Genomic DNA, 27,978 nt, shown 5'->3' on the forward strand with positions numbered 1-27,978 from the left:
TACTAAGTTTTGGTGAACAAAGTTTGAAGCTATGTTTTTCATTTTAAATCTAAAAATCCTAGGCTGATTTACTGCCAGACCGGAGGTAGGGCTGAAAATGGCAAAATTGTATGATGCTCAGACAAAGCATTCACATTTTCCTATGATTTTTTTTTTTTTAAAAGACATGGTCTTGCTCTGTTACTGCAGCCTCCTAGGCTCAAGCTATCCTCCCACCTCAGCCTCTTAACTACAGCTGCATGCCATCACACCCAGCTAATTTTTTTTTTTCCTGGTAGAGACAGGGTCTGTTGCCCAGGCTGGTCCTCCCACCTCAGGTGTGAACCTGGCTCCTGTAATTCTTTTTTTTCTTTTGAGACTGAGTTTCACTCTTTGTTGCCCATGATGGAGTGAAGTGGCCTGATCTCAGCTCACTGCAACCTCTGCCTCCCGGGTTCCAGCAATTCTCCTGTCTCAACCTCCCAAGTAGCTAGGTTTACAGGTGCCCACCACTACACCCAGCTAATTTTTGTATTTTTAGTAAAGACAGGGTTTCACCATGTTGGCCAGGCTGGTCTGGAACTCCTGACCTCAGGTGATCCGCCCACCTCAGTCTCCCAAATGCTGGGATCACAGGTGTGAGCCATTGTGCCTGCCCAGCTGGCTCTTATAATTCTTAAGTGTCATGTAGATTATTATTATCTGAAATCAAACTGCAAGAATAATTTTGTCTTCACAAATTGTAAGGATACGCAAGAAGCATGCTACAGATAAAATAATACTTCTCCTAACAGCTCATCATTATTTAAAAAACACCAAGTATTTCTTGGTAATCCACTGACTCCTCAATGAGGTGCCCAAATTTTTTGAACAAAGCATTCATCAAATTTGACTAATTAAAATTGACGCTTAATTAGTTTAACCATTCAGGCAAGTGGTTCTAACCTCTAAACCACACCTTTCTTTCTTTCTTTTTTTTTTTTTTTTTTTTTTTTGAGACGGAGTCTCGCTGTGTCGCCCAGGCTGGAGTGCAGTGGCCGGATCTCAGCTCATTGCAAGCTCCGCCTCCCGGGTTTTTACGCCATTCTCCTGCCTCAGCCTCCCGAGTAGCTGGGACTACAGGCGCCCACCACCTCGCCCGGCTAGTTTTCTGTATTTTTTAGTAGAGACGGGGTTTCACCGTGTTAGCCAGGATGGTCTCGAACTCCTGACATCGTGATCCGCCCGTCTCGGCCTCCCAAAGTGCTGGGATTACAGGCTTGAGCCACCGCGCCCGGCCACCTTTCTTTCTTTTTTTGAGACAGTTTCACTCTTGTTGCCCAGGCTGGAACACAATGGCGCGATCTCGGCTCGCGGCAACCTCCGCCTCCCAGGTTCAAGTGATTCTCCTGTCTCAGTCTCCCAAGTAGTGAGGATTACAGGCATGCGCCACCACACCCAGTTAATTTTTTTTTTTTTTTTTTTTTTTAAGTAGAAACAGGGTTTCTCCTTGTTGGTCAGGCTGGTCTAGAATTCTCGACCTCAAGTGATCTGCCCACCTCAGCCTCCCAAAGCGTGAGCCACCGCGCCCAGCCCTAACCACACCTCTTATTTTAACCTATAAGGTCAAAATGCCAATCCACACCTATTATTAAAGGCACACAATCCCCATTTGTTCCAATTTCATCCAAAATGTCTACAATGTGCTTAGTTTGGCATCTTAAAATAAGAAAATTATGTAGATGTCCAAATTATAATGACATACAGAGAATGCAGTTAAAAACTCTACCTGTGATACATGAAAGCTTCAGCTATATATAGTCAATAGTAGTTGAATATTACACAAGAACCAAATAATTGGACCTTGAAAGGAAATATTCTATCTGGAGATTAACACAAACTACTTAGTAATAGAAATGAACTATAACAAACGTTAAGGATAAATAGTCTTTCTGTAGTAATAAAACTATCATTTTGAAACGACAAAAAGATTATTTTAACCCTGCTTAACTGTTATGTGTAACTACATTCCAATTTAACAGCAATCAATTATAATTAAAGAAAAGTAAAACCGAAACTCATTAAGATGGGATACATCTAGACTTGGGTTACAGTTAAGGCACAACATAATCCCTCCATAGGACTATAAGATACAGATCTAAAATTATTATTTTCTGATTGTATGTGTATAAATAGGGGCCGGGAATGGTGGAATCATATTCCTATTTTCTCTCCCCACTCCCCAAGCAAAAATTAAAACTGTGTCTAAAAACCAGTATTTTTTTTTTTTTTTTTTGCGCAGGGGGCAGTGAGCAGGGGGACAAGGTCTTGCTCTGCAGCCCAGGCTGGAGTACAGTGGCATAATCATGGCTCACTGCAGCCTCAAACTCCTGAGCTCATCAAGTGATCCTCCTGCCTCAGCCTCCCAGGTAGCTGGGACCGCAGATACATACCATTTGTAGAGATGGGGTCTTGCTATGTTGCTCAGGCTGGTCTTTAACTCTTGGGCTCAAGCAATCCTCCCTGCTGGGATTATAGGCGTGAGCCACCAAGCCTGGCACTTTTTTTTTTTTTTTTGAGACAGAGTCTTGCTCTGTCACCCAGGCCAGAGCGCAGTGGCGCGATCTCGGCTCACTGCGAGCTCCACCTCCCGAGTTCATGCCATTCTCCTGCCTCAGCCTCCCGAGTAGCTGGGACTACAGGCACCCGCCACCACGCCCAGCTAATTTTTTGTATTTTTAGTAGAGACAGGGTATCACCGTATTAGCCAGGGTGGTCTTGAACTCCTGACGTCGTGATCCACCCGCCTCAGCCTCCCAAAGTGCTGGGATTACAGGCATGAGTCACTGCACCCAGCCAAGCCTGACACTTTTAAAAAGTATTTTTTACAGTACTCTCAGCCTTTTGAAAATTTGTCAGATCCATATATTGGGATCAATTAATAATTCAGGATGAACAAGATAATTATCCAGATAAAATCCCATTCAATATATCATACTGATTCCCTGATTAAACCAAATCTGGGAGTATGCAGAAAAACTGCCAATTGTCCAAGTTTAGTTGTATGGTATGGTATGTCCATCAAATCTCTGCACAGACACCTATACAAAGAAAGGCAGGAAAATTCCCTTTCTCCTGAGAGGTCTAAAAAGGGGAGAACTATCTAATCTGGAGGAAAAAAAAAAAAAAAAAAAGATGACGGTCGGGAATTCTACTCATAGAAATCATACTTATCACTTTTTTTCCATTAGTTTCAAACAATGAGGAACAGTTAAATGGTCTTTATTATCTTACAAATTTCTGGATTTCAAAATAGCCTATTTTAACAAGTCCAAATATAAGCTTTCTCTTGGTTGACCTACTGCAAAAAAACTGATCCAATACAACCAATATTTTTTATTTTAGTTAAAGCACAGAATTTTCATATTTTTTAGCCAATAAACTCCTGAAGAATTTTGTATATAGTAATAACTTGATACTCATTTTGTCTACTGCAAAGATAAATCTATACTTAGTTGTATGTTGAAAAAAATAGAGATAGTCCGGGTGTAGTGGCTCATGCCTGTAATCCCAGTACTTTGGGAGGCCAAGGCAGGAGGATCACTTGAGGGACCAGCCTGGGCAACACAGGGAGACCCTGTCTCCTATTATTAAAAAATAAAAAAAAAAGAAAAAAAAAAAAGAAAAAAAAAGGAAAGAAAAAAAGTTAACCCAACTTTTCTTTTTTTTTTTTTTTTTTTTTTTTTTTTTTTTGAGACGGAGTCTCGCTCTGTCACCCAGGCTGGAGTGCAGTGGCCGGATCTCAGCTCACTGCAAGCTCCGCCTCCCGGGTTTACGCCATTCTCCGGCCTCAGCCTCCCGAGTAGCTGGGACTACAGGCGCCCACCACCTCGCCCGGCTAGTTTTTTGTATTTCTTAATAGAGACGGGGTTTCACCGTGTTAGCCAGGATGGTCTCGATCTCCTGACGTCGTGATCCGCCCGTCTCGGCCTCCCAAAGTGCTGGGATTACAGGCTTGAGCCACCGCGCCCGGCAACCCAACTTTTCATGTTACCCACCTATAAATAACATTTTCTTTTTTCTTCCCCACTGGAAACTCAACCTGTCCTTGCACTTTCCCCCTTTTTTTTGAGAATACACTTCAGAGTCACAGTAACAAACACATTGCTTTAAAAACAAAGCAAACATACACATTTTAGAATAAAGAAGACAAAACAACTATTTACAAACACCCAATTTAACAAGCTGAAGACACTTCTTTACCACAGCTGAAGGTTTTACTCAAATACTATACATTTAAAAATGATTTATGATAAAATGTTACTACCCTTAAATGTGAGCTCTGGAGTAGTGAATTTCATCATGACTTCTGAGGGGGAAATAGGGATGTATGATGTACCTATAAAACTAGCCATGAAGCAAGCCAACTTCTAGCCAAGAAATAAATCAGCATATTCCTAGTGCGGTGGCTCATACCTTTAATCTCAGCATTTTGGGAGGCCGAGGCAGGCAGATCACAAGGTAAAGAGTTTGAGACCTGCCTGGCCAACATGGTGAAACCCCATCTGCTAAAAATACAAAAAATAGTCGGGCATGGTGGCACATGCTTGTAATCCCAGCTACTGAGGAGGCTGAGGCAGGAGAATCGCTTGAACACAGGAGGCGGAGGTTGCAGTGAGCCGAATTCGCGCCACTGCCCTGCAGCCTGGGCAAAAGAGTGAGACTCCATCTCAAAAAAAAGAAAGAAAAAAAGAAAGAAAGAAATCAGCATTATCAGAAATGCTGAACTGAGAACTGAATGCAATTTCCCTTCCTGTTACTTAATATTAATTACTTCTTTCACTACTAGTAACTTCATTTCCTTGATCAAAATTTAAAAGTTTCCCCAAAACTCAAACAAGGTTAGGATCAGAAAGAGAAAATGAATCAAATAGCATTTACATGATGCTATGCTTAACCTTAACAAAACTAACAAGAAATGACATGGCCGGGCGCGGTAGCTCACGCCTATAATCCCAGCACTTTGTGAGACCAAGGCAGGTGGATCACCTGAGGTCAGGAGTTCGAGACCAGCCTCACCCAACATGGTAAAACCTCATGTCTACTAAAAACACAAAAAAGTTAGCCAGGCATGGTGGCGGGCACCTGTAGTCCCAGCTACTTGGGAGGCTGAGACAGGAGAATCACTTGAACGCGGGAGGCGGAGATTGCAGTGAGCCCAGATCACGCCACTGCATTCCAGCTTGAGCAACAGAGCAAGGCTGTCTCAAAAAAAAAAAAAAAAAAAAAAAAAGAAATGACATTATCGATAGAACACATAGGAAAGGGCTGACATTACATTCTGTCCTCTTTTAGGTTACCTAAGTCTCAACTCAGAGTTTAAATATGAAATGTGTTCGTTTGTGATTTTTTTTTTTGAGACAGAGTCTCGCTCTGTCACCCAAGCTGGAGTGCAGTGATGCTATCTTGGCTCACTGCAAGCTCTACCTCCAGGGTTCACGCCATTCTCCTGCCTCAGCCTCCCAAGTAGCTGGGACTATAGGTGCCTGCCACCATGCCCAGCTAATTTTTTGTATTTTTAGTAGAGACGGGGTTTCACCGTGTTAGCTAGGATGGTCCCTATCTCCTGACCTTGTGATCCGCCCACCTTGGCCTCCCAAAGTGCTGGGATTACAGGCGTAAGCCACCGCGCCTGGCCCCTCATTTGTGTAATTTAATGTTTTGACTATCCCGAGAAGCAAAGCAAGTGAATAGTATAAAGAAGGCTAAGGAAGGCAATTTGAATTATACAAAATCATCATACACGTACAAGTTCAGTATCCTTATCTGAAATGTTTGGGACCAGAAGTGTTCTAGATTTTGGAATGTTTCCATTATATTATTGGACAAGGAGCATTTTCTTTTTGAACATCATGTCAGTACTGAAAAAATTTTGGATCTCAAAGCATTCTGGATCTTAGAGTCTCAGATTTGGGATGCTCCACCTCAGTAACTGATTCTTTGGGGTTTTTTTTCTTTTTCTTTTTCTTTTTTTGAGAGAATCTCGCTCTGTCGCCCAGGCTGGAGTGCAATAGTAAGATCTCGGCTCACTGCAATCTCTGCCTCCCGGGTTCAAGCGATTCTTCTGCCTCAGCCTCCCAAGTAGCTGGGACTACAGGCGCACGTCACCATACCCAGCTAATTTTTGTAGTTTTAGTGGAGACAGGGTTTTATCATGTTGGCCAGGCTGGTCTTGGAACTCCTGACCTTGTGATCCGTCCGCCTCGGTCCCCCAAAGTGCTGGGATTACAGGCGTGAGCCATCACACCCGGCCAATTTTTGTATTTTTAGTAGAGACAGGTTCTGCCATGTTGGCCAGGTTAGTCTCAAACTCCTGACCTCAGGTGATCCACCTGCCTTGGCCTCCCAAAGTGCTGGGACTACAGGCATGAGCCATCACACCCAGCCTTGATCTTTTAACACTGCTCTCTTCTACACACACAGACACATCACAAAATCTAACTTGCCAGTTCTTTCTGAAGAGTGATCACAGCATCTAATTATGCAAATATTTATTGAGAAATGCCCACAGGGCCAGACCTAATAGAACCTAAGTAAAAGTTTTTGCTCCTAAGATATACCAAGTATATCTTAAGAGCAAAATCCTGTATTTTAAATCACTACCACCACCCAATCTGAAATTTCTTTATATCAAAACTTATATTTAGCTACGCCACTCAAATGAAAAGTTAATGTTCAATTTCCTAGAGCAGACTTTCTACGTAATACCACCCTATCACAATGCTTCCTATAGCGAAATGTCCACTTATCCACAAGTTCTTAATTCCAAGTTGATTGAAAAAAAATACTACTCACCAGCTCAGGGTATAGATGCAAAACCACAAAGAATCTGCCCTCTGTGAGCTTATTCTAGTAAGCAACTTCATTTGGGAGGGTGGGTTATCGGCAAGAGCATCAGCAATGAACAAAGGTTAGTGGTATGTGTGTGCTTTAACAAGGTGTGTTTGAGCAGGGGTGAACAAACGATTACTATCCACCATCTGTTTTTGCAAATTAAATTTTAATGAGGGCCTGTGGTGGTTCAGACCTGTAACTGCAGCACTTTGGGAGGCAGAGGCGGGAGGATCACTTGAGACCAGCCTTAGCATGATGGTGAGACCCTGTGTCTACAAAACATTTAAAAACTAGCTGGGTGTGCTAACAGCACATGCTTGTAGTCTGTTACTCAGGAGGCTGAGGCAAGAGGATTGCTTGAGTCTAAGAATTCAAGGAGACAGTGAGCTACGATCATGCCACTGCACTCCAGCCTAGGCAATATAGTGAGAAAACCGTGTCTTAAAAAACAAAAAAAAAGTTTTAATGGAACACAGCCACATCCACTGTATATGTACCATCTATGACTGCTTTTGAGCTACAATGCAGAACCAAGTATTGAGTGGTTGCAACAAAGACGCTATGGTTCACAAAGTCACTAAGAAAGAGATTTAAAGAACATTATTCAGGGGACAGAGTAAAAAGCTACATATGAAATAAAGTTTATTACTTAATCATATAGGTGAAGGGAAGCCACTGAAGAAATCTAAGGTTATTGTACTAAATAGTGATGGTTCTTCCAGGTAATGAACAGAACAGAACAGATGAAGTGACAATATAGAGAGACAGCCCAATAAATGTTAAGAAGAAATGAAGACAGTATCTGAGATAGAAAAGAAAAAAATGGAGCTCTTAGAGAAATGGTCCATATAATCTAATGACAAAAAATTGGGTTAATGCTAATTCACTAAGGGCAGGAAAGAAAAAGCAGGTTTTGGAAGAGAATGAATTCAATTTAATATATATAGAATTGCAGCGATGATGTGGAATATATATGGTCTGAACTCAAGGTTTTTTTTTGTTTGTTTTTTTGAGACAGAGTTTCACTCTTGTTACCCACACTGGAGTGCAATGGCTCGATCTCGGCTCACTGCAACCTCCACCTCCTGGGTTCAGGTGATTCTCCTGCTCCAGTCTCCCAAGTGGCTGGGATTATAGGCATGTGCCACCATACCTGGCTAACTTTTTATGTTTTTTTGTACAAACAGAGTTTCACCATGCTGGCCAGGCTGGTCTCGAACTCCCGACCTCAGGTGATCCACCTGCCTTGGCCTCCCAAAGTGCTGGGATTACAGGAGTGAGCTACCACGCCTGGCCTCTGAAGAAGTCTTAAGATTATCCAGAGAAATTGACGTAACATGAAAAGGGAACTCAAAGAACATTTGAGAAACAGAGAATGACCCCAAGACAGTTATAGTGAAGGTGTAGGATATAAGAGTGGGTAGAGTCAAGGAAATTCAAACTAAGGAATTTACAGAGGCAATGTTCACGACTCTGGTAAATCTTAACCAAAGGTAAGACACTTGCAACTTTCTGGTTATCTATCTCTTTTTCTCTAGCCCAATGTCATTGCCCTGGCTCAAGCAGTAGTATCTTTTGCATGTTTATGCAGTTGCCTTTTAACTGGCCTCCTTTGCCATTACTCAGGCCTCACTTTCCTTTAAAAATATAAATCTGGGCCGGGCGTGGTGGCTCAAGCCTGTAATCCCAGCACTTTGGGAGGCCGAGACGGGCGGATCACGAGGTCAGGAGATCGAGACCATCCTGGCTAACACGGTGAAACCCCGTCTCTACTAAAAATACAAAAAACTAGCCGGGCGAGGTGGCGGGCGCCTGTAGTCCCAGCTACTCGGGAGGCTGAGGCAGGAGAATGGCGTAAACCCGGGAGGCGGAGCTTGCAGTGAGCTGAGATCCGGCCACTGCACTCCAGCCCGGGCTACAGAGCAAGACTCCGTCTCAAAAAAAAAAAAATAAAAATAAATAAATAAATAAATAAATCTGTTAGCCAGGTGCAGTGGCTCATGCCTGTAATCCCAGCACTTTGGGAGGCCAAGGCGGGCAGATCACTTGCGGTCAGGAGTTCAAGGCCAGCCTGACCAACTTGGTGAAACCCTGTCTCTACTAAGAATACAAAAATGAGCCGGGCGTGGTGGTGCACACCTGTAATCCCAGCTACTCAGGAGGCTGAGGCAAGAGAATCGCTTGAACCCAGGAGGCAGAGGTTGCAGTGAGCCAAGATCGCGCCATGGTACCTAGGTGACACAGACAGACTCCGTCTCAAACATATATAGAGAAATCTGAAAGTGACCACACTGCTCAAAACTTTTCAATGGATTCTCACTGCCTACAGCAAAAGCTACTAGCACTGTGAAATTGAATTTGTATCTCCTGGCACCTGACACAATAGCTAGTACATCAACATATTAATTAGATAACTCAGTTATCTAATTATAAAGGACTTTAAACTTGTACTATTCACCTTCCTTTAAACAAACTGAATGGCTGGCAATCTTCAAACACTATTATTTCTTCCACCTAAAGTAATCTTACTATCTGGGCACAATAGACAGACTAACGCCCACTTCTTTTTGGAATCCTGACTGCCCTTCCCTCACCCTGCCCCCACCTTACGGGTTCCAACTACATTTGGCACAATCCTGGCTCACTGCAACCTCCATCTCTCAGGTTCAAGCGATTCCCCTGCCTTAGTCTCCTGAGTAGCTGGGACTACACGCACGTGCCACCATGCCAGGCTAATTTTTGTATATTTTTTTAGGAGAGATGGGGGTCTCACCATGTTGGCCAGGGTGGTCTCTAACTCCTGACCTCAAGTGATCCGCCAGCCTTGGCCTCTCAAAGTGCTGGGATTATAGGTGTGAGCCACTGTGCCCAGCCAACAAGAGTAATACATTTCTTTCCATGTGTTTCTCTATTAGACCAAGTTTCTCAATGACACAAACCCTCACCTTTCATCTATTTATCACTACTGCTTCCCACAGGGCTTGGTGCAATAAGTAAATACTGAGTTGAACAAATACTATTCATAAATCAGCCAGGAAGTAATAATATAACTGTAAACAGTATTAGGTAGACCCATTTGGCATTGCTCACACTCAACTTCTGACCTACAAAAACAGCAATTTCATATAATCAAACCAAACAGATCCGGCATTTAATTATTAAATCCCTCATGGAAGCTAAAAGGGCTAAAGCTAACTAGAAGCTTATTTTTTGCATTTAAAAATGAATAATACCATTGTCTCAGCTAATAGAACATTTTGTTTGTTTTTTGAGATAGTCTTGCTCTGACACCCAGACTAGAGTGCAGCAGCACAATCTCGGTTCACAGCAACCTCTGCCTCCTAGGTTCAAGAGATTCTCCTGCCTAAGCCTCCAGAGTAGCTGGGACTACTCTACAGGCTCACGCTACTATGCCTGGCTCATTTTTATATTTTTAGTAGAGACCGGGTTTCACCACACTGGCCACGCTGGTCTCAAACTCCTGACCTCAGGGGATCCGCCCACCTCAGCCTCCCAAAGTGCTGGGATTTGCATGTGCCACTGTGCCTGAACCTAGAACATCTTTTAAAAATTAACATCTAAAGTAAATGGCTCCACCAGAGATAGAGAATAAATCAAACATAATGCCAAACAAACTGACTCCCACAACTGAGAACCCCCAAATCAATTTATCACTAATCATGCTTTCCAATACCTTATTAAGACATTTTGGATCAAATCCTGTACAATTCGGCAAGGATGATATGATAAATTAAAATTCTGCTTTTCCCCTTTAATTCAGATTTGCCCATTTTTTGGATGATTACAGGTTATTATACCATGTTTTGCTGTTCTGATTTCCTTTTTCTTAACCAGTCTGCCATACTTGCCTATTCTTTTACAAAGAAGCTTGTCAGAAATTTCTACCACCCTTTTTCAGTTTGACAATACCCAGAGAGAAATATAGCCATGTTTTCAGGCCACGTGCAGTGGCTTATGGCTCTAAACCCAGCACTTTGGGAGGCCAAGGTGGGTGGATCACCAGAGGTCAGGAGTTTTTGAGACCAGCCTGACCAACATGGTGAAACCTCAGTGTCTACTAAAAATACAAAATTAGCCGAGCGTGGTGATGCACGCCTGTAATCCCAGCTACTCAGGAGGCTGAGGCAGATCACTTGAGCCCAGGAGGCAGAGGTTGCAGTGAGTCGAGATCACGCCATTGGACTCCAGCCTGGGCAACAAGAGTGAAATTCTGTCGAAAAGGGAAAGGGAAAAGGAAAGGGAAAGGAAGCGAAAGAAAGCAAAAGAAAAGAGAGAAGAGAAGAGAACAGCATGTTTTCAAGTAATTCTGAATTAAGACAGAAGTCACCACCTTTTCAGTAGACCCCTTAATGAACTCTTCTCTGAAGCTACAACAAACCAGGATAAGAATTATCCAGACTACCCCTAAATAGAAACTCAGAACTCAAGTTGTTTTTGTTATTTTTCTCTTTTCTACTGCTCTACTTATTCTAATCCCATGTACTTTATAAGGGTAAAAGTTGCTTGGAATGGAACTGCTACTACTATAATAGTAATAAACAATTTCTGGTTTTGCTACTACCATTACAGTAATAGTGTCTGCTCTTCTTACAGCATAGATGGTTATTTCCCTCACACTCAGGACTTAAGCTAGTGAAATCTGGAAGTTAAATTTTAACTTCCATAAGTTCCTTACAAGTGATCTTTCACCAGTATCAAGGTGAATTTATCATTACTGTATTCATAAAGCAGACATCATGACACATCAAGAAGCCAGTATGGGTGCTAAACAGCCAGTATGAGTTCTTTCACTGGGAGAATGGAGATCTTATACCAAATTAGTAATTATTTGTTACATTCATTCCTATATGTCCCACATTATTATATCCTCATAAACAGGGATCCTTTTCAAATCTAGGGAATCCAACCAGGGCTAAAACCAAAGCAAACCTTAAAACTGTAAAATTTGCAGGTGCACATTAATAAGATTATTAGGAAGACAGCTGTGATGCCATAGGCATTCAGGTAGCAATTTCAATAAAATGCAGCAAACGTGAAAATACTTATTCACATTGTGTTTAGAAGAGAAAATTTAATATTCAGATCCTTCTGTAAACAAATGTCAACTATACCTAGTCCCTGTCAATTTTATGGATTAATCATAATTTGTCTCTTCATATTCTATTTCCTAAATCTTGTTGATGTAATCTTATCCATTCCCTTATGCCCTTTCCCAATCTAAAAGCTTTTTAAAAAAATGATTTTTAAAACTTCAGATCATTTACATGGTTGAAAATACAAAGCAGAAAACCTTTATTATACCTCTGCCTGCACTATTCCAAGAAACTGATCTTCTAGTCAATAGAAAAATGGCTTCCAGTCTACCCAAATTGGTGCCATATTAATCTACGTGAACATAGACCTGTAAGCAATTGCTTAATACCAACTGTTTTGTTTTTGAGACAGGGTCTCACTCTGTTGCATAACCTTGAGTGCAACAGCATGATTATGGCTCACTGTATACTTGACCTCTTGGGCTTGGTGATATCCTCTATCTCAGCCTCCACATGCCACCATGCCCAGCTAATGCTTAAAATTTTTTTGTAGCAATCAGGACTCGCTATGTTGCCCAGGCTGATCTCAAACTCCTTGGCTCAAGCGATCTTTCTGCCTCAGCCTTCAAAAATGCTAGGATTATAGGCAAGAGCTACAGTATGCAGACTATATTTATTTTCATTTTTTGAGATGAAATCTCGCTGTCTCCTAGGCTGGATAGAGTGCAGTGGTGAGATCTCGGCCTCACTGCAACTTCCACCTCCCAGATTCAAGTGATTCTCCCACCTCAGCCTTCCAATTAGCAGAGATTACAGGCCTGCACCACTATGCCTGGCTAATTTTTGTATTTTCAGTAGAGATGGGGTTTCGCCATGTTGGCCAGGCTGGTCTCAAACTCCTAACCTCAGGTGATCCACCCGCCTCGGCCTCCCAATGTGCTGGGATTACAGGTGTGAGCCATGTCCGGCCCCAGCCTACTTTAAAATGAATAGATCAAAATGTCAGCATTTCAAATGCTTCATATCCTTCAGTGCCATAACAGCCATGCAAGACAGATCAACCCAGTTCAAACTGGCACTCTGACCAAACACACAACTCATATCAATTATTATTTCAAAAGACTTGGCTTCAAATGACCGAGATAACAACTTTTAAGAAGGCAGTTATATGTCTCAGGTACATACACTAACAGCCATCACAAACTAGACATGGTAGCTCATGCCTGTAATCCCAATACTTAAGGAGGCTGAAGCAGAAGGATCACTTGAGGGCAGGAATTCCAGACCAGCCCAGACAACATGGGTGGTGGCATGAACCTATGGTCCCAGCTACACACACAGGAGGTGAGGAGGGAGGATCCCTTAAGCCCAGGAGTTCAAAGGGTGCAGTGAGCTAGGATCGTACCACTGCATTCCAGCCTGAGTCATGGGGTGAGACGCTGTCTCTTAAAAAAGCCATCGGAGGCCGGGCGCGGTGGCTCAAGCCTGTAATCCCAGCACTTTGGGAGGCCGAGACCGGTGGATCACGAGGTCAGGAGATCGAGACCATCCTGGCTAACACGGTGAAACCCCGTCTCTACTAAAAAAAAAAATTACAAAAAACTAGCCGGGCGAGGTGGCGGGCACCTGTTGTCCCAGCTACTCGGGAGGCTGAGGCAGGAGAATGCCGTAAACCCGGGAGGCGGAGCTTGCAGTGAGCTGAGATCCGGCCACTGCACTCCAGCCTGGGCGACAGAGCGAGACTCCGTCTCAAAAAAAAAGAAAAAAAAAAAAAAAAGCCATCGGAGCCAGGTGTGGTGGCTTATGCCTATAATCCCAGCACTTTGGGAGGCCGAGGCAGGCAGATTACTTGAGGTCAGGTGTTTGTGACAAGTCTGGCCAACATGGTGAAACCCCATTTCTACTAAAAATACAAAAATTAGGCCGGACACAGTGGCTCACGCCTGTAATCCCAGCACTTTCAGAGGTGAAGGTAGACGGATCATTTGAAGTCAAGAGTTCAAGACCAGTCTGGCCAACATGGCGAAACCCCATCTCTACTAAAAATACAAAAAATTAGCCAGGCATGGTGGTACACGCCTGTAATCCGCATTACTTGGGAGGCCGAGGCAGAATCACTTGAACCCAGGAGGCAGAGGTTGCAGCGAGCCAAAATCGCACCATTGCACTCCATCCTGGGTGACAGAGTGAGGCTCCGTCTAAAAAAAAAAAAAAAGTTAGGACAGGCATGGTGGCCCACACCTATAATTCTAGCACTTTGGGAGGCTGAGGCAGGAGGATCCCTTGTGGCCAAGAGTTCAAGACCAACCTAGATAAAATACAGAGACACCATCACTATATACATATATACACACACAAAACTTAGCTGGGCGGCTGGGCACAGTGGCTCATGCCTGTAATTTCAGCTACTAGGGAGGCTGAGGCAGGAGAAATCTCTTGAACCTGTGAGGCAGAGGGTGCAGTGAGCTGAGATCACGCCACTGCACTCCAGCCAGGGCAACAGTGCGAGACTTCACCTCAAAAAATAAAAATAAAAAAATTAGCGAGGCATTGCGGTACACACCTGCTGTCCCAGCCATTCAGGAGGCTGAGGCAGGAGGATCACCTGAGCCCAGGAGTTCAAGGCTACAGTGAGCTATGATAGTGCCACTGCACTCCAGCCTGGGTGACAATGAGATCCTGTCTCTTTAATTTTAAAAAAAAAAAGGCTAAAAGGAAAATCCCAAGAATCAGAATCCACACAAATCCCTTTTATGCTCTATTGTATCTTTACTTCATACCCTCAACTATACTAACACTCACATTTTTAAAAATCCGTATTACACTTACACTTAATCTAAAAAGTTTCTGTATTAAAAAAAAAAAAGTCCTAGCCGGGCGCGGTGGCTCACGCTTGTAATCCCAGCACTTTGGGAGGCCGAGGTGGGCGGATCACAAGGTCAGGAGATCGAGACCACGGTGAAACCCCGTCTCTACTAAAAATACAAAAAATTAGCTGGGCGTGGTGGTGGGCACCTGTAGTCCCAGCTACTCGGGAGGCTGAGGCAGGAGAATGGCGAGAACCCGGGAGGCGTAGCTTGCAGTGAGCCGAGAGTGGGCCACTGTACTCCAGCCTGGGCGACAGAGCAAGACTCCGTCTCAAAAAAAAAAAAAAAAAAAAAAGCCCTTGCCAGAAGCCGCCACCATGCACTTGGACTTCCCAGCTGCCAAAACCTTGAGTCAAATAAACACCTTTCTTTGTTGGGTGCAGTGGCTCACACCTGTAATCCCAGCACTTTGGGAGGCCAAGGCAGGTGGATCCACGAGGTCAGGAGACCAGCCTGACCAACATGGTAAAACCCCATCTCTACTAAAAATACAAAATTAGCCAGGCATGGTGGTGTGCACCTGTAATCCCAGCTACTCAGGAGGCTGAGGCAGGAGAATCACTTGAACCTAGGCAGCAGAGGTTGCAGTGAGCCAAGATTGCAACACTGCACTCCAGACTGGGCAACAGACTAAGACCCCGTCTCAAAACAAACAAACAACAACAACAACAACAAAATAAAATAAAAATACCTTCCTTTATATAAATAAATAGCACACCATTCCCAAAGAAGTGACATAATGTACTCTCTTACCCACTATTTCCAAATTAAGTTGCTGAACAGCTTATTTTTGAAGTTAGGAGAAATGCAGAAAACTTCCAATTCTAAGCCCAACTTCAACTCACTTAGAGATTACTACTGAACATTTGAAGACTACACTAAAGCACAAAGAAAATAATACAGATGTTCTTAAAGGATATTCCAGTAGCCCAACTGATTATGACTTCTTCTAGAGTTTAACTTAAAAAAAAAAAAAAGCCTTCACTTATAAAAGATCTTCAAATCTAATTCAAGTAAAGAAAAATGAGTGGGCCAATGGACCACTCATGGACTAATCAACATTTGGCAGGAATTCAAAGAACTTGCTACTCTGGAACCTAATTGAACTGAATATTATTTATTGTTCTAGAGGAGTAAAAATTTTGATGCCAATCTGATTAATTTCCAATCATGTCCAAATACAAAACTCAAGATGACACACTTTATCTAAAGCAAATTTTTTCATTAACACCAGCAAAACTAAATATAACTGCACCCATATAGGGGTATTCAGCTTATCTAAATACCACTGATTTCATATTCAGTTAGCCCATGGATAGGGAAAATGTATAAAGAATAATGCAAGTTAACATTCCCATTTAAAAATGGCCTGCAATTCCACATAATAGAAATTGTACATAAAACTATTAACCAGTCACCTAAGGGAGCATATCCCACGTTTTGTTGTTTTGTTTTGAAAGACAGGGTCTCACTCTGCTGCCCAGGCTCGAGTGCAGTGGTGCAATCATAGCTCACTGCAGACCTGGATCTCCCAGGCACAAGTGATCCTTCCTCCTAAGCCTCCCAAGTAGCTGGGACTACACATTGTTGCCCAGGCTGGCCTCAAACTCCTGAGCTCAAGTGATCCTCCCACTTCAGCCTCCCAAAGTGCCGGGATTATAGGCATGATCCAGCACACTGGGCCTCCTACAATTTTTTTGGAGATGGTAAGAGAACATAACACAACCAGATATCCTCTCAGGCTCACACAATGATCACCAGTGCAAAATACTTGGGTAAACATTTTCTAGTGACAGTCTCTAGAGGGCAGACGGCACAGAAAGCAATACCAAAAAACCCAACTCCCCCGGCAGAGGCTAACTAATGTACAATACATGTCTTAAAAAATGAAGCATTTCTTTTTGTCCTAATATTCCTAAAACAACCAACTCCTATATTTACCTCCAAAGAGCAGAGCTGGAGAACAAGTGAAATCAGGTAAATGTTATCTTTGAGAATTCCTACTCTTAAAACTTCCATTAAGCAATTCTACTACTTCCATTTTTAAGGAAGTAAAATAATATTAAAAGGACATCTATTTATTATACTCAAGTCTTCCAGCTTGCAGATAAGGAAAGGTATGCAGACTAGGAAATATGCTTAAAAGTCACATAAATTGCTTTGTTATTCATCTCTCAGGCAATATTTCTTCCAGAGAGAATATGGTAATGACCTAATTCCCACAATCTGGTATGGTCCCCCTTCCCTGCAAGTCACTGCCTAAATGAACCACTATTAAAATGGGAATATACACTATGTACTAAGTGTGTACATGCATGCATGGAGTATGCATTTCTGTTAGAGAAGGGAGGAAGACATAGCAAAGTACGGGAATACTGAAACCCACTGTTCTCAAAAGCAAAAGGATATAAACATCATTCGTTAAACCTCATTATTTGCTCTAAAGATTTAGATTAGAGTTATGCCATACAGCAAAATTTTCTTTAAGACACAAACATATCACATTCTAAGAAAGTTATTAACATGAGGCCCGGCACAGTGGCTCACACCTGTAATCCCAGCACTTTGGGAGACCCAGGTGGGTGGATCACCTGAGGTCAGGAGTTTGAGACCAGCCTGGCCAACATGGGGAAACCCCGTGTGTACTAAAAATACAAAAATTAGCCAGGCGTGATGGTGGGCGCCTGTAATCCCAGCTATGTGCGAGGCTGAGGCAGGAGAATCGCTTGAACCCGGGAGGCAGAGGTTGCAGTGAGTCAAGATCACGCCACCGAACTCCAGCCTGGGAGACAAGAGCGAGACTCCATCTCAAAAAAAAAAAAAAAAAAGAAAAGAAAGAGAGTTACTAGCGTGAAACTTGAAAGATATCTCGTTCCCTTTAAACTTGGGCTTTGGGGCTATAGAAAGGAGACTCCCAAGAGCCTGGTCTTGATTATGCTTATCATGCTTGACATTGTAATTTGTCTAACTTATTTTCTAGTTACAAATTGGCATCCATTACTCCTTTTAAGACTTATCAGACTCCTCTTCAAAAATAGTGCTTCTACTCATTTTAAGCAAATTAGAACTACTAAATGAGCTCACTAATAAAGAAGCATATGATACAAAAAGCAAAGGAGAAGCTGGGCGCAGTGGCTCACACCTGTAATCCCAGCACTTTGGGAAGCAGAGGGAGGCAGATCACGAGGTCAGGAGTTTGAGACCAGCCTGGCCACCATGGTGAAACCAGTCTCTCCTAAAAATACAAAAATAAGCTGGGCATGGTGGCACATGGCTGTAATCCCAGCTACTCGGGAGGCTGAGGCAGGAAAATCACTTGAACCCAGGAGGCAGAGGCTGCGGTGAGCCAAGATCCCACCACTGCACTCCAGCCTGGGCAAGAGAGACTCCGTCTCAAAAACAAACAAGAAGCTGGGCGCGGTGGCTCACACCTGTAATCCCAGCACTTTGGGAGGCCAAGGCAGGTGGATCACAAGGTCAAGAGATTGAGACCATCCTGCCAACACGGTGAAACCCCATCTCTACTAAAAATACAAAAACTAGCCGGGCGTGGTGGCACGTGCCTGTAATCTCAGCGACTCAGGAGGCTGAGGAAGGAGAATCGCTTGAACCTGGGAGGTGGAGGTTGCAGTGAGCCGGGATTACACCACTGCACTCCAGCCTGGCAACAGAGTGAGACTCCCTCTCAAAGAAAAAACAAACAAAAAGCAAAGGAGAAACAAAAAAGCAAAGGAAAGAGAACATATGTTCAATAAAATTTTTTTTAAAGCACTCGGTCAAAAGAAAATATAACATCAACACCTTTAAGCAAGTTCTCCTCACTTCTTTGAACCAGGTAGATCAATTATGTTTGTATTTTTAAAAACCATTTTAAGTTGGAAAAGTGAACATTTCTTCTAAGTTTTAATCATACTAGTTCCAAAGACCCTGAATCAGTTTGATGTTAGTTGCTTATCCACATTGTCATTCTCTTAAAATACTCTTAATATGAACAACTAATTCTCTTAAAATTCTTAATATACTAAATTGGCCAATAAAAATCTTTGCATAGGAAACAAATGAGTTACCTTTAGTGTGATATACAATAGCAGCCCTCAGGTCAAATGAACCCCAGCTATCATTCCTTTCTAGGCCTCTCTGGTATCTCTGTTCTTTGGCAGAGCCTAACAAAGTGTTCGTAGGAGAGGCCAGAGGATTTTGATTTTCTATCTCGTAGTCCTTTGAGAGAAACACTAAAGCACCTTGACTACTGGTGTCTGCTTTCTGCAGGTCACCTATATGACTGGGTTCCAAGGATAAGGCTCCACTCTCACTAGTAGTCCCAGATTTTAGAATGCTACCCAGAACTTGAGGACTAGTCCGTTTCTCCAGCTCATAAGCCTTGGGAAACACAGGATGCTCAGTTCCTGAGGGAATTATTTCAGCACCCTGTGAAACCAAAGTGGCAGGATATTCTCCTTGAAATGTCACCTCCATCACTTTATGCTCTGATGACTTCCCAATAACAGTCTCAGGGCCAGCACTGGGCTCATTTATAAATGATAAACCCCACTGATTCTGGAAGATATCCCCCAGGTTTTGCTGATCTGTCTGAGAGGGCAGATCCACTTGTGCTGTGCTCAACAGCATAGTTTGCATATTTGAAGGATAGATAAAAAGGCTAGTCTTAATTTGTTCAACAGCTGCTGAAGTTAGACTCATGTCCTGGAGAACTGAATCTGTCCCAGAAGAGACGGGTGTTAGAGTATTAGCAGCAGTAGTTAGCAGTGGCTGACCCCCTGGAGGATAAACATTTGCATCAGTTCCTGCTAAAACAGGCCCATTAGAAAAGTTGGCAGAAGTAACAGATTTCAGCGCTGACATAGGGACCTGGGACAAGCGACTTGATGATTGGGTCTGAGTTTCCCCAGTAGATGATGATGATGATGAAGATGAAGTTGGTGACACAGAAGAGTTTTGTATAGTTTTGTTGAGGTTTTCCTTAACTTTGCTTGCATAACTTATTTTAGGAACTATTTTAGCACTGCTATTGTCCACTGGAAAAACTGGGGGTGGTTTAAATAGGGTCCATGAGTCCTCTTTGGAGGCAACAGCTGAAGCATGCTTTCCTTTGGGCCGATCATCAAACTTTTTGCTGCTCACACCAGGTTTACTATCTGAGCTTTTCCGAAGCATATCACCCACAGCAGGTTTTCCTCGACTTGTTCCTCCAGGCCCAGTTTCATACTTCCAAATGGGCTTCGAACCATCTACTCGATTTCCCTTTTGTTCACTATAGTCAGGCTTGAAAGTTTCAAGTCCCTGTTTTAAGGTTGGGACAGTGGTCTCTTGTTGCATTATTTTGTCCTGTACTATATTAAGGTTTTCACAACCCTTAGCACTATTGCGCCTAGCTTTCCTTTTTTTAGGAGTTGTATATCCACTCTCAGATCCACTACCATCATTATCTGCTCCTTTACCCATATAACCATTAGTAATATAGCCAGAATTATTTGTTACCACACCATTTGGAATTGGTATAGTATCAGACTTATCTACAGACTGGTTCTCTCCAGATTTATTTTCATAAGACTTTCCATTCTTTTTGTCCATACTGTTTTTCTGAATGTAATTCTTGGTTTTAATTCCTGCTTTCCCAAAGGTGTTGGCCTTTACAGTCTGCTTCAGGCTAGTGTCTACAATTTGCTGGTTGCCATTGAGGACCCTGGAAATAGGGTTGGTGGCTTCATCAGAACTCAGGTTCTTTAAAGAGATTTCTCTTTCTCCAGCATTACCGTTTAGTTCACCATAGCCTAGGGGAGGGAAAAAAACGGTTTATTAAAAAAAAAAAAATCACAACATGTAAATTACACTAATACCTAACATTTAAGAAATGTTTATTTACTGTATGCTAGACACTATGCTATGAACTGTAGCTTTATATTATTTCACATCTGTATGAGAAGACACTTGTCAGCCCCATTTCACAGACTAGGAAATGCAATCTACTGCTAAGCAAAGCAAGAGGTAGAACTGAGCCAAAATTCAAAGCAAAGTCTGAGGCCAGAAAAAAAGACCTCTTAAGCAGTATGCCAAATACCTCTCATCTAACAAAATCAATCTACCCATCACTCTCACAAGGCTGTTATAAAATTTTCTTTTTTTTGAGACAGAGTCTCGCTCTGTCGCCCAGGCTGGAGTGCAGTGGCATGATCTCAGTTCACTGCAACCTCCGCCTTCTGGGTTCACGTCATTCTCCTGCCTCAGCCTCCAGAGTAGCTGGGACTACAGGCGCCCGCCACCACGCTCGGCTAATGTTTTTTGGATTTTTAGTAGAGATGGGGTTTCACCATGTTAGCCAGGATGGTCTTGATCTCCTGACCTCGTGATTCGCCAGCCTCGGCCTCCCAAAGTGCTAGCATTACAGGCGTGAGTCATGCACCCGGCCTAAAATTTTCTTTACAATTCAGAGCAGAGCTACCCTCTGGGTAAAAATCAAGTTTTATTGAAACAGTAATTATTACAAGGAAATTAAAGACTTCATTTCTACAAAACCATAAATAGCTGGTAGTCACTATCAGCAGTTTCCAATGCATCTATCAGACAACTATCTAAAACGTGTGAACTTTTTCTAAAGTATTCTTAAATTTCATTTTGACATTTCCCAGATATTGGATCACACTGTTAACACATGAAATTAAAATATCTATGCACCAATGTTTCTAACCTTTATAAAACATATTTTCTTCATTTTACATTTAGATAAACAGACTTTGAGAGATGAATTGTCAATCCTGACAATTGACAGAATTCCAGTTCTGTCACTGGAAATCTGACCTCCAGTCTATCTGCAATCCATGGTTTCCTACCACTATGCAATACTGCCTTGACTCAAAAGATGTGATGAGAAAATATCTAACAAAACTACAATAAAAAGGATCTAATTTTTTAGTGTTATGGTATTCAGGTTTAATTAAAAACTGTCAACTGCCAGTGGCTCATGTCTGTAATCCTAGCACTTTGGGAGGCCAAGGCAGGCAGACTGCTTGAGTTCAGGAGTTCAAGACCAGCCTGGGCAACATGGAGAAACCCTGTCTCTACTAAAAACACAAAAATTAGCTGGGCGTGGGGCATGTGCCTATACTCCCAGCTGGGGCTGCTAAGGGAGGAGGATAGCTTGAACCTCGGAGGTCGAGGCTGCAGTGAGCATGTACTGAGATGGCACCACTGCCTTCTAGCCTGGGTGACAAAGTGAGACCCTCTCTCAAGAAAAAAAAACCTTCAACCACCATAAAAAGTCAATTCTATTATAGCTAATGCAAATAGTTTTTCACTATAACAAAATGGTGCTATTAGTTATCTACCTTTTTATGAAATGTTCACAAAAGCATCCTGAGGTCAACTCATTAGAAACAGATATACAGGCTAGGTGCAGTGGCACCCAGCACTTTGGGAGGCCAAGGTGGGTGAATCATTTGAGGTCAGGAGTTCGAGACCAGCCTGACCAACATGGTGAAACCCTGTCTCTACTAAAAATACAAAATTAGCCAGGCATGGTGGTGCACGCCTGTAATCCCAGCTACTTGGGAGGCTGAGGCAGGAGAATAGCTTGAATCCAGGAGGCGGAGGTTGCAGTGAGCCCAGATTGGGCCATTGCACTCCAGCCTGGGCAACAAGAGCAAAACTCTGTTTCAAAAACAAAAAACAAAAAACAAAAAAACACAATAGGATACTCTACATATTTAAGGCAGCAGAAATAAGGACTCTAATAGGAACACTATTTTTATAAGTCTGAGAATCATTGTTCCAAAATAACTTAATGTATATGTCTATTAGATTCACAACAAGACTTACTCATTCTACATTAGAAAAAAAGGTACAATGGCCGGGTGCAGTGGCTCAGCCTCCTTTGGGAGCCTGAGGCGGGAGGATCATGAGGTCAGGAGATCGAGACCACCCTGGCTAACACGGTAAAACCCCGTCTCTACTAAAAATGCAAAAAAAATTAGCCGGGCGTGGTGGCAGGCGCCTGTAGTCCCAGCTACTCGGGAGGTTGAGGCAGGAGAATGGCGTGAACCTGGGAGGCAGAGCTTGCAGTGAGCGGAGATCGCACCACTGCACTCCAGCCTGGGCGACAAAGCGAGACTCCGTCTCAAAAAAAAAAAAAAAAAAAAAAAAGGTACAAATACTAAAACTGAACAAATAAAGGCATTTTCTTCTACTGTATTAAAGTAACCCAAGAAAATATACTCAAGGCATAATCATTCCTAAAACAGACTGGCACAAAACTTGTACCACGAGATAATACATCTTATAAGAGTTATTTTTTTCCTTTTTTTTTTTTTTGAGACAGAGTCTCACTCTGTGGCCCAGGCTGGAGTGCAATGGTGTGATCCCGGCTCACCACAACCTCCACCTCCCAGGTTCAAGAGATTCTCCTGACTCAGCCTCCCAAGTAGATGGGATTACAGGCATGCACCACAATGCCCGGTTTCGCCACGTTGGCCTGGCTGGTTTCAAACTCTTGACCTCAAGTGATCCACCCGCCTTGGCCTCCCAAAGTGCTGGGATTACAGGTGAGAGCCACCACACCAACCTCTTAAGATTTCTTAGAACTCTTTAAAGAGTTCTTAGATTCCACAGGGTTACATTTTTTAACATTTTTTGGCTGCTGGAAAAGCTATGACAGCCAATCAAATCAAATTTTTGGTGGCACAATTTTAACTATGAAACAGGAAGAATGTTTTCTAAAAGTTTATTTTTTCCTCAGAAAAATGCCAGGAGCAGTGGCTCACATCAGTAATCCCAGCACTTTGGGATCCCAGGCAGGTGAATCACTTGAGGTCAGGAATTTGAGAACAGTCTGGCCAATATGGTGAAGTCCCATCTCTACTAAAAATCAAAAAAAAAAAAAAAAAAAAAAAAATTAGCTGGGCATGGTAGCATACTCCTGTAATCTCGGCTACTCAGGGGGCTGAGGCAGGAGAGTCGCTTGAATCCGGGAGGCAGAGGTTGCAGTGAGCTGAGATCATGCCACAGCACTCCGGCCTAGGCCACAGAGTGAGACTCCGCCTCAAAAAAAAAAAAAAAAAAAAAAAGAAAGGAAACAAAAGCAGAAAGTCCCCTAAATAAAGGCTGTCATCATTTTTAATAGATATAACTTGGAAACAGTTGGAAACCAGCTGTTACGTTTTAAATAAGCTTTTGCATTGACATTCATTAATTTCATAGCATAACTTTTCGCTTTTAAGCTTCTTGTTCCTTTAATGTTGTCCTGTTGCAGGAATTCAAGCCACATTTTAAAAATTCAAAAATGTAACATACATTACCTAACTCTGGAGGGAATACAAGACTACCTATATCATTTAACATACCAACAGGTTAAACAAAGGTTTGTATCCTTGGGCCCATTAGTCACAACTTTTCAGATTTCAATTAAAGATGAGCAACTTGAAATAGCAAAAAATCCAATCTCCAAACTGAGCTGAACCAAAACTAACTAGAATAATTCTTCCTAAGATTCTAGTTTGTAGTGACTCAGCTATTAGAATTCACCAAACAATGAAAAAACGGCTTAGAAGCCACTGTGCTCCCACCTGTAAGTTTTAATAACAAAAAAAAGAAAATCTCGTTTAACTACATAAAACTTTCCTCATGACAACCTTGTTGGTATGTATAAAGTATGCCAGAAAGAAATTTTTTTATATCTTAGATATTTAAGAAAAATGTAAACATTATAGAATAAATTTAAGAAATTAAAGGACTCCTAGCGCTTTTATTATTTAGGGCTGCTTATACATACTAATCCTACTTCCAAAAGACTCAGCAAAACTTGAGTCCTGATAAATCTAGCTTTTCAATTAGAAACAAATTACTCAACACATTTGGCCTTCTCTTGCGCCCTCTTCTGGATAAACAAAAAAAACTGTTCCTCTTTAGGTTTGTGAGTAATGGGTTACAAAAGCCTACCTCAACATGTTACAGATAAATTTCAAAAATATTGTAATGTTTTCTTAGTTATTAGCATAATGCATGTCAAAGCAACAGTACTGTGACCAAACCATACACTCGCCCCAAATTGTTTATACTCTGTCAAAACTCCTAATTCCAGTTTCCTCCTCTTTATCCACGTCTTCCGAGATAAGAAATATTTGGAGGAATACCACCTTGAATGGTTTAGGGGCTGCTTCTACATGTAGAGAGAAGTCTTGCAAGAGTATATTTACCTGACCGATGAAATACAATTTTTCAGTCTCAACAGTAATATTGCCTTATGCAGCCATAATACGGTAGTATTTTCTCATCTTTTGAACAAGATCTAACGCTAAAAAAATCTAGTTATGTAGTCCCTAACAGTTTTTAAACTGCTCTAAATCTTTAGGATTAAACACCTAACTCGTGTGTTACGTGTTCACTTCTGTTGCATACCATCGGGTCCCTAACGAACTCCCAAAATGGAAAATCTGACACTCTAATTTCAGTCTTCAAGTTACAATCTGCAATTTAAAAAGCACTTAGTTTTTCTCCAGCTCTCAACAATTCCTTCTATCAAATTTGATACGCTGGGTTTAACATACGCTTTATGCTTCCTTTCTCTTCGATTTATATAGAGCCCTTATTTTTCAAAATATGCGAGGGTTATAAACTTTTAAACTTACTTCTCGTGAAATACTTTCTTACATGACTTTTACCCTCAATTTCTCGTTTGTTAATATTAGTTTGGGGATCAATATCGACTTTAAAATACGAAAAAACACCTTTCTTTTTAACATGGAGAGAAGCCTCATCCGAGGCAAGATGGTAGTAATCTAACCTCATGGATGAGCCACTTGGGTTCACCCTTAAGGACAAGAAAGGGGGTCAAAAAGCTCGCCCTGTTCCTCATCCTAACATTTTAAAAAATCTCTCACCTCAAAGACACTACCCAAGCTCAGAAGGTAAGTGCCGGCTGGGGAGGGGAATGGAACAAGGTTTTTGTTAATTTTTTTTTTTTTTTTTTTTTTTTTTTTGTAGAAAATGAGCTGCTAGAAGGAAAAGGCCCAAGTGAAAGCCTCAGAGGCGGAGTCGTGAGCGAACCTGGCAGGAGACGAGGTTCCTGTGGCAGAGAAACTCGTGACCGGGGAGCTGGGTTCCCGCTGGGTACCCCACCCGGCCTCAGGCACCGCCTCTACCCAAAATGAATCCCCCCGCCGCCCCCCCAGGCCTCCTGCCCCTAGGAGCGCCGCGGCCGCCGCCGCCGCCCGCGGCCTCCTTCCCCCTCAGCTCCGCTTCGAGGCCGGCTCCCCGCCCCGACTGCCCGCGCCTCCCGCCGCACCCGGGAGCGGGAAACGCGGCCGCTGGCGCGCGGGGCCCTGCGCAGGCCGCTCCCCTCGTGGCCGCTTCCCTCCCCCACCCCAACCGCCCCCGCCCCTCACCCCAGGGACCCGCCCGGGGCCTCGCGCCGCCACCGGGTTACACAACCCCGGCCGGTGACGGGGGAGGGGCGGCCGCGGAGCGGGGGGCGACGGCGCCCCCGCAGTGCAGGGGGCGAGGCGGCGGCCGGTGGTGATCCCAGGTCACCCAGCTCCGACGCGCCGTGTGGCCCTCGACACCCTTCCCCCCCGCTCCTCAGTGGGCCGGAGTCGGTGACAGGAATCGGCTTCCAACATGGCGGACAGGAAGCGGCCCCGCGAGGAGGAGAGAACATTCCAGCCGCGCCGGCTCTGGGGGGAGCGGGCCCGGGGCACCAGCCTTGGGAGGAGCCGCGGGACAAGACTGCGGGGTCCGGCGCCCAAAAAAGGCGTCTAGTGGTGGAAACGACCCGTGAGATGAGGGGTCCCAACAGCCCCCCCCAACAAGATGGGGAGCCCCAAGGCCACAGGTGGGCTTGGGGTGGCGGGTGAGGGGCACTTCCTCAACTCTGCCTACCTACCCACCCCTGGCCGCCTGCAAAAGGGTCTCGCGACACCATCCGAGGCGGGATTCGCTAGGCCTTCCTGAGTTACACCTCGAGGGATTTTTTGGGGGGTAGGTTTACCCCATCTCAGGGCCCCCATATTGAGGTAACTCCAGGGACGCAGAGAGGTGAATGGAAAAGAATAACGAGGTTGGACTTGCAAGGCCGACCCAGTGGGTCTCCCTTCAGCCGGGGCGGGGGCCGGGAAGGTCACGCTGGCCTGGCTGGGCCTCTCCCATGCTGGTGGGAAGGAGGGCGCTGCAAACCCCATTGCTCAGCCCGAGCCCTAGAATGAAAGGGGCATCCCCAGAGCCGGAGGGCACACACACACACACACATCCCGACCCCGTCCGCGCTTCTCGGATCCAGCCCCACCCCCATCTCCCCTGTCCTCCACCCCCAACCCCCTTCCCCCACCCGTCCTCCCTCCCAGACCTGTTTTCTTCTTCGGCGTTTCCTGGTGCTGCTGGAGGGTGTGTTTCTGCTCATGTTTCAGCGGCTTTGGCTGGGCCTTGGGGCTGCCCTCGGCTCCATGCTGCAGGTATTGGTGAGGCTGCTGGTGATGATGGTGGTGGTGGTGGTTGTGGCTGTGGTTGTAGAAATAATAATGGTGGTGGTGGTGCGGCTGCTGCTGCTGCTGCTGAGGGTGATGGTGCGGATGGTGGTGGCTGTGATGGTGCTGAGGCTGTGGCTGGCCGGGCTTCTCCTCCATTGAAAGCGGCTGGGACTCCCTGGCTGAGGCTGCGGGCTGCTGCACCGTCAGGATCTGAGACTGCTTCTCAGGGCTCACTCAGTATATCTGAGCGCGTCTCGCCAGCGCACTGGTTAACCGAGCGATTCTGCGAGATTGGCAGCCGCGCTCCAACAATCAGGAGCCACGCTGTACCGCAAGCCCCGCCCCCAGCTCAAATCCTCTTTCCTTCCCCTTCGCCGCTGCCGCCTGGCCAACGCCACTTACCCTGTGCAACCTCACAGGGCCGGGCCTTCAACGTCAGCACTATGGCTCTCTCTTCTGTCGCTTTCTCTCCTTCACCACGCAGTCTGCGAACAGCACTTTCTACACTCCTCGCCGGCAAGCAAGCTCATGTCGAGGGTAGCAGATTCCACTGGCGATTCCACTGGCGCTGGGAGCCATCTGTTGGTTTTGCACCTATTAGAATCTGGTGGTTTTTTTGTTTTTTGTTGTTTTTTGTTGTTAATCCTTTTCCGGGTAACCAGAAAGGGAAGCTCAATTCCCTTAACCCTAAGACCACTAAAGGGGCAATACAAAAAGAGGAAATAAATACATTTT

At 43.9% G+C, this 27,978-nt stretch overlaps 1 protein-coding gene and 3 long non-coding RNA genes across 5 annotated transcripts in view; 2 read left to right on the forward strand and 2 right to left on the reverse strand.

The window, feature by feature from the left end:
* NUFIP2 (nuclear FMR1 interacting protein 2) overlaps positions 1-27,488 on the reverse strand; it is a 35,906-nt gene extending 8,418 nt beyond the window's left edge. The window contains exons 1-3 of one of the 2 annotated variants that reach the window (XR_013405746.1): positions 27,123-27,488; positions 18,161-20,565; positions 291-448 (exon numbers count right to left, since the gene is read on the reverse strand). Coding sequence is in view for 1 of the 2 variants with exons in the window: in NM_001261811.1 (NP_001248740.1) it covers positions 18,841-20,565; positions 27,123-27,399 (2,002 nt within the window). In the remaining variant the exon portion in view is untranslated. 2 annotated transcript variants of the gene reach the window in all.
* On the forward strand, positions 260-18,458 carry LOC144335408 (uncharacterized). The gene is made up of 2 exons (XR_013406257.1): positions 260-1,152; positions 18,317-18,458. It is a non-coding gene; the product is annotated as an uncharacterized LOC144335408 (long non-coding RNA).
* Positions 291-1,231, reverse strand: LOC144335406 (uncharacterized). Its single transcript, XR_013406255.1, has 2 exons — positions 1,060-1,231; positions 291-1,002 (listed from the first exon to the last, which is right to left on the reverse strand). It is a non-coding gene; the product is annotated as an uncharacterized LOC144335406 (long non-coding RNA).
* LOC144335407 (uncharacterized) lies at positions 2,235-10,401 on the forward strand. Its single transcript, XR_013406256.1, has 3 exons — positions 2,235-2,794; positions 7,990-8,084; positions 9,664-10,401. It is a non-coding gene; the product is annotated as an uncharacterized LOC144335407 (long non-coding RNA).
* Positions 27,489-27,978: the final 490 nt, after the last annotated feature.

This window comes from Macaca mulatta, chromosome 16, assembly GCF_049350105.2.
Source record: "Macaca mulatta isolate MMU2019108-1 chromosome 16, T2T-MMU8v2.0, whole genome shotgun sequence".
Lineage (NCBI taxonomy): Eukaryota > Metazoa > Chordata > Mammalia > Primates > Cercopithecidae > Macaca > Macaca mulatta.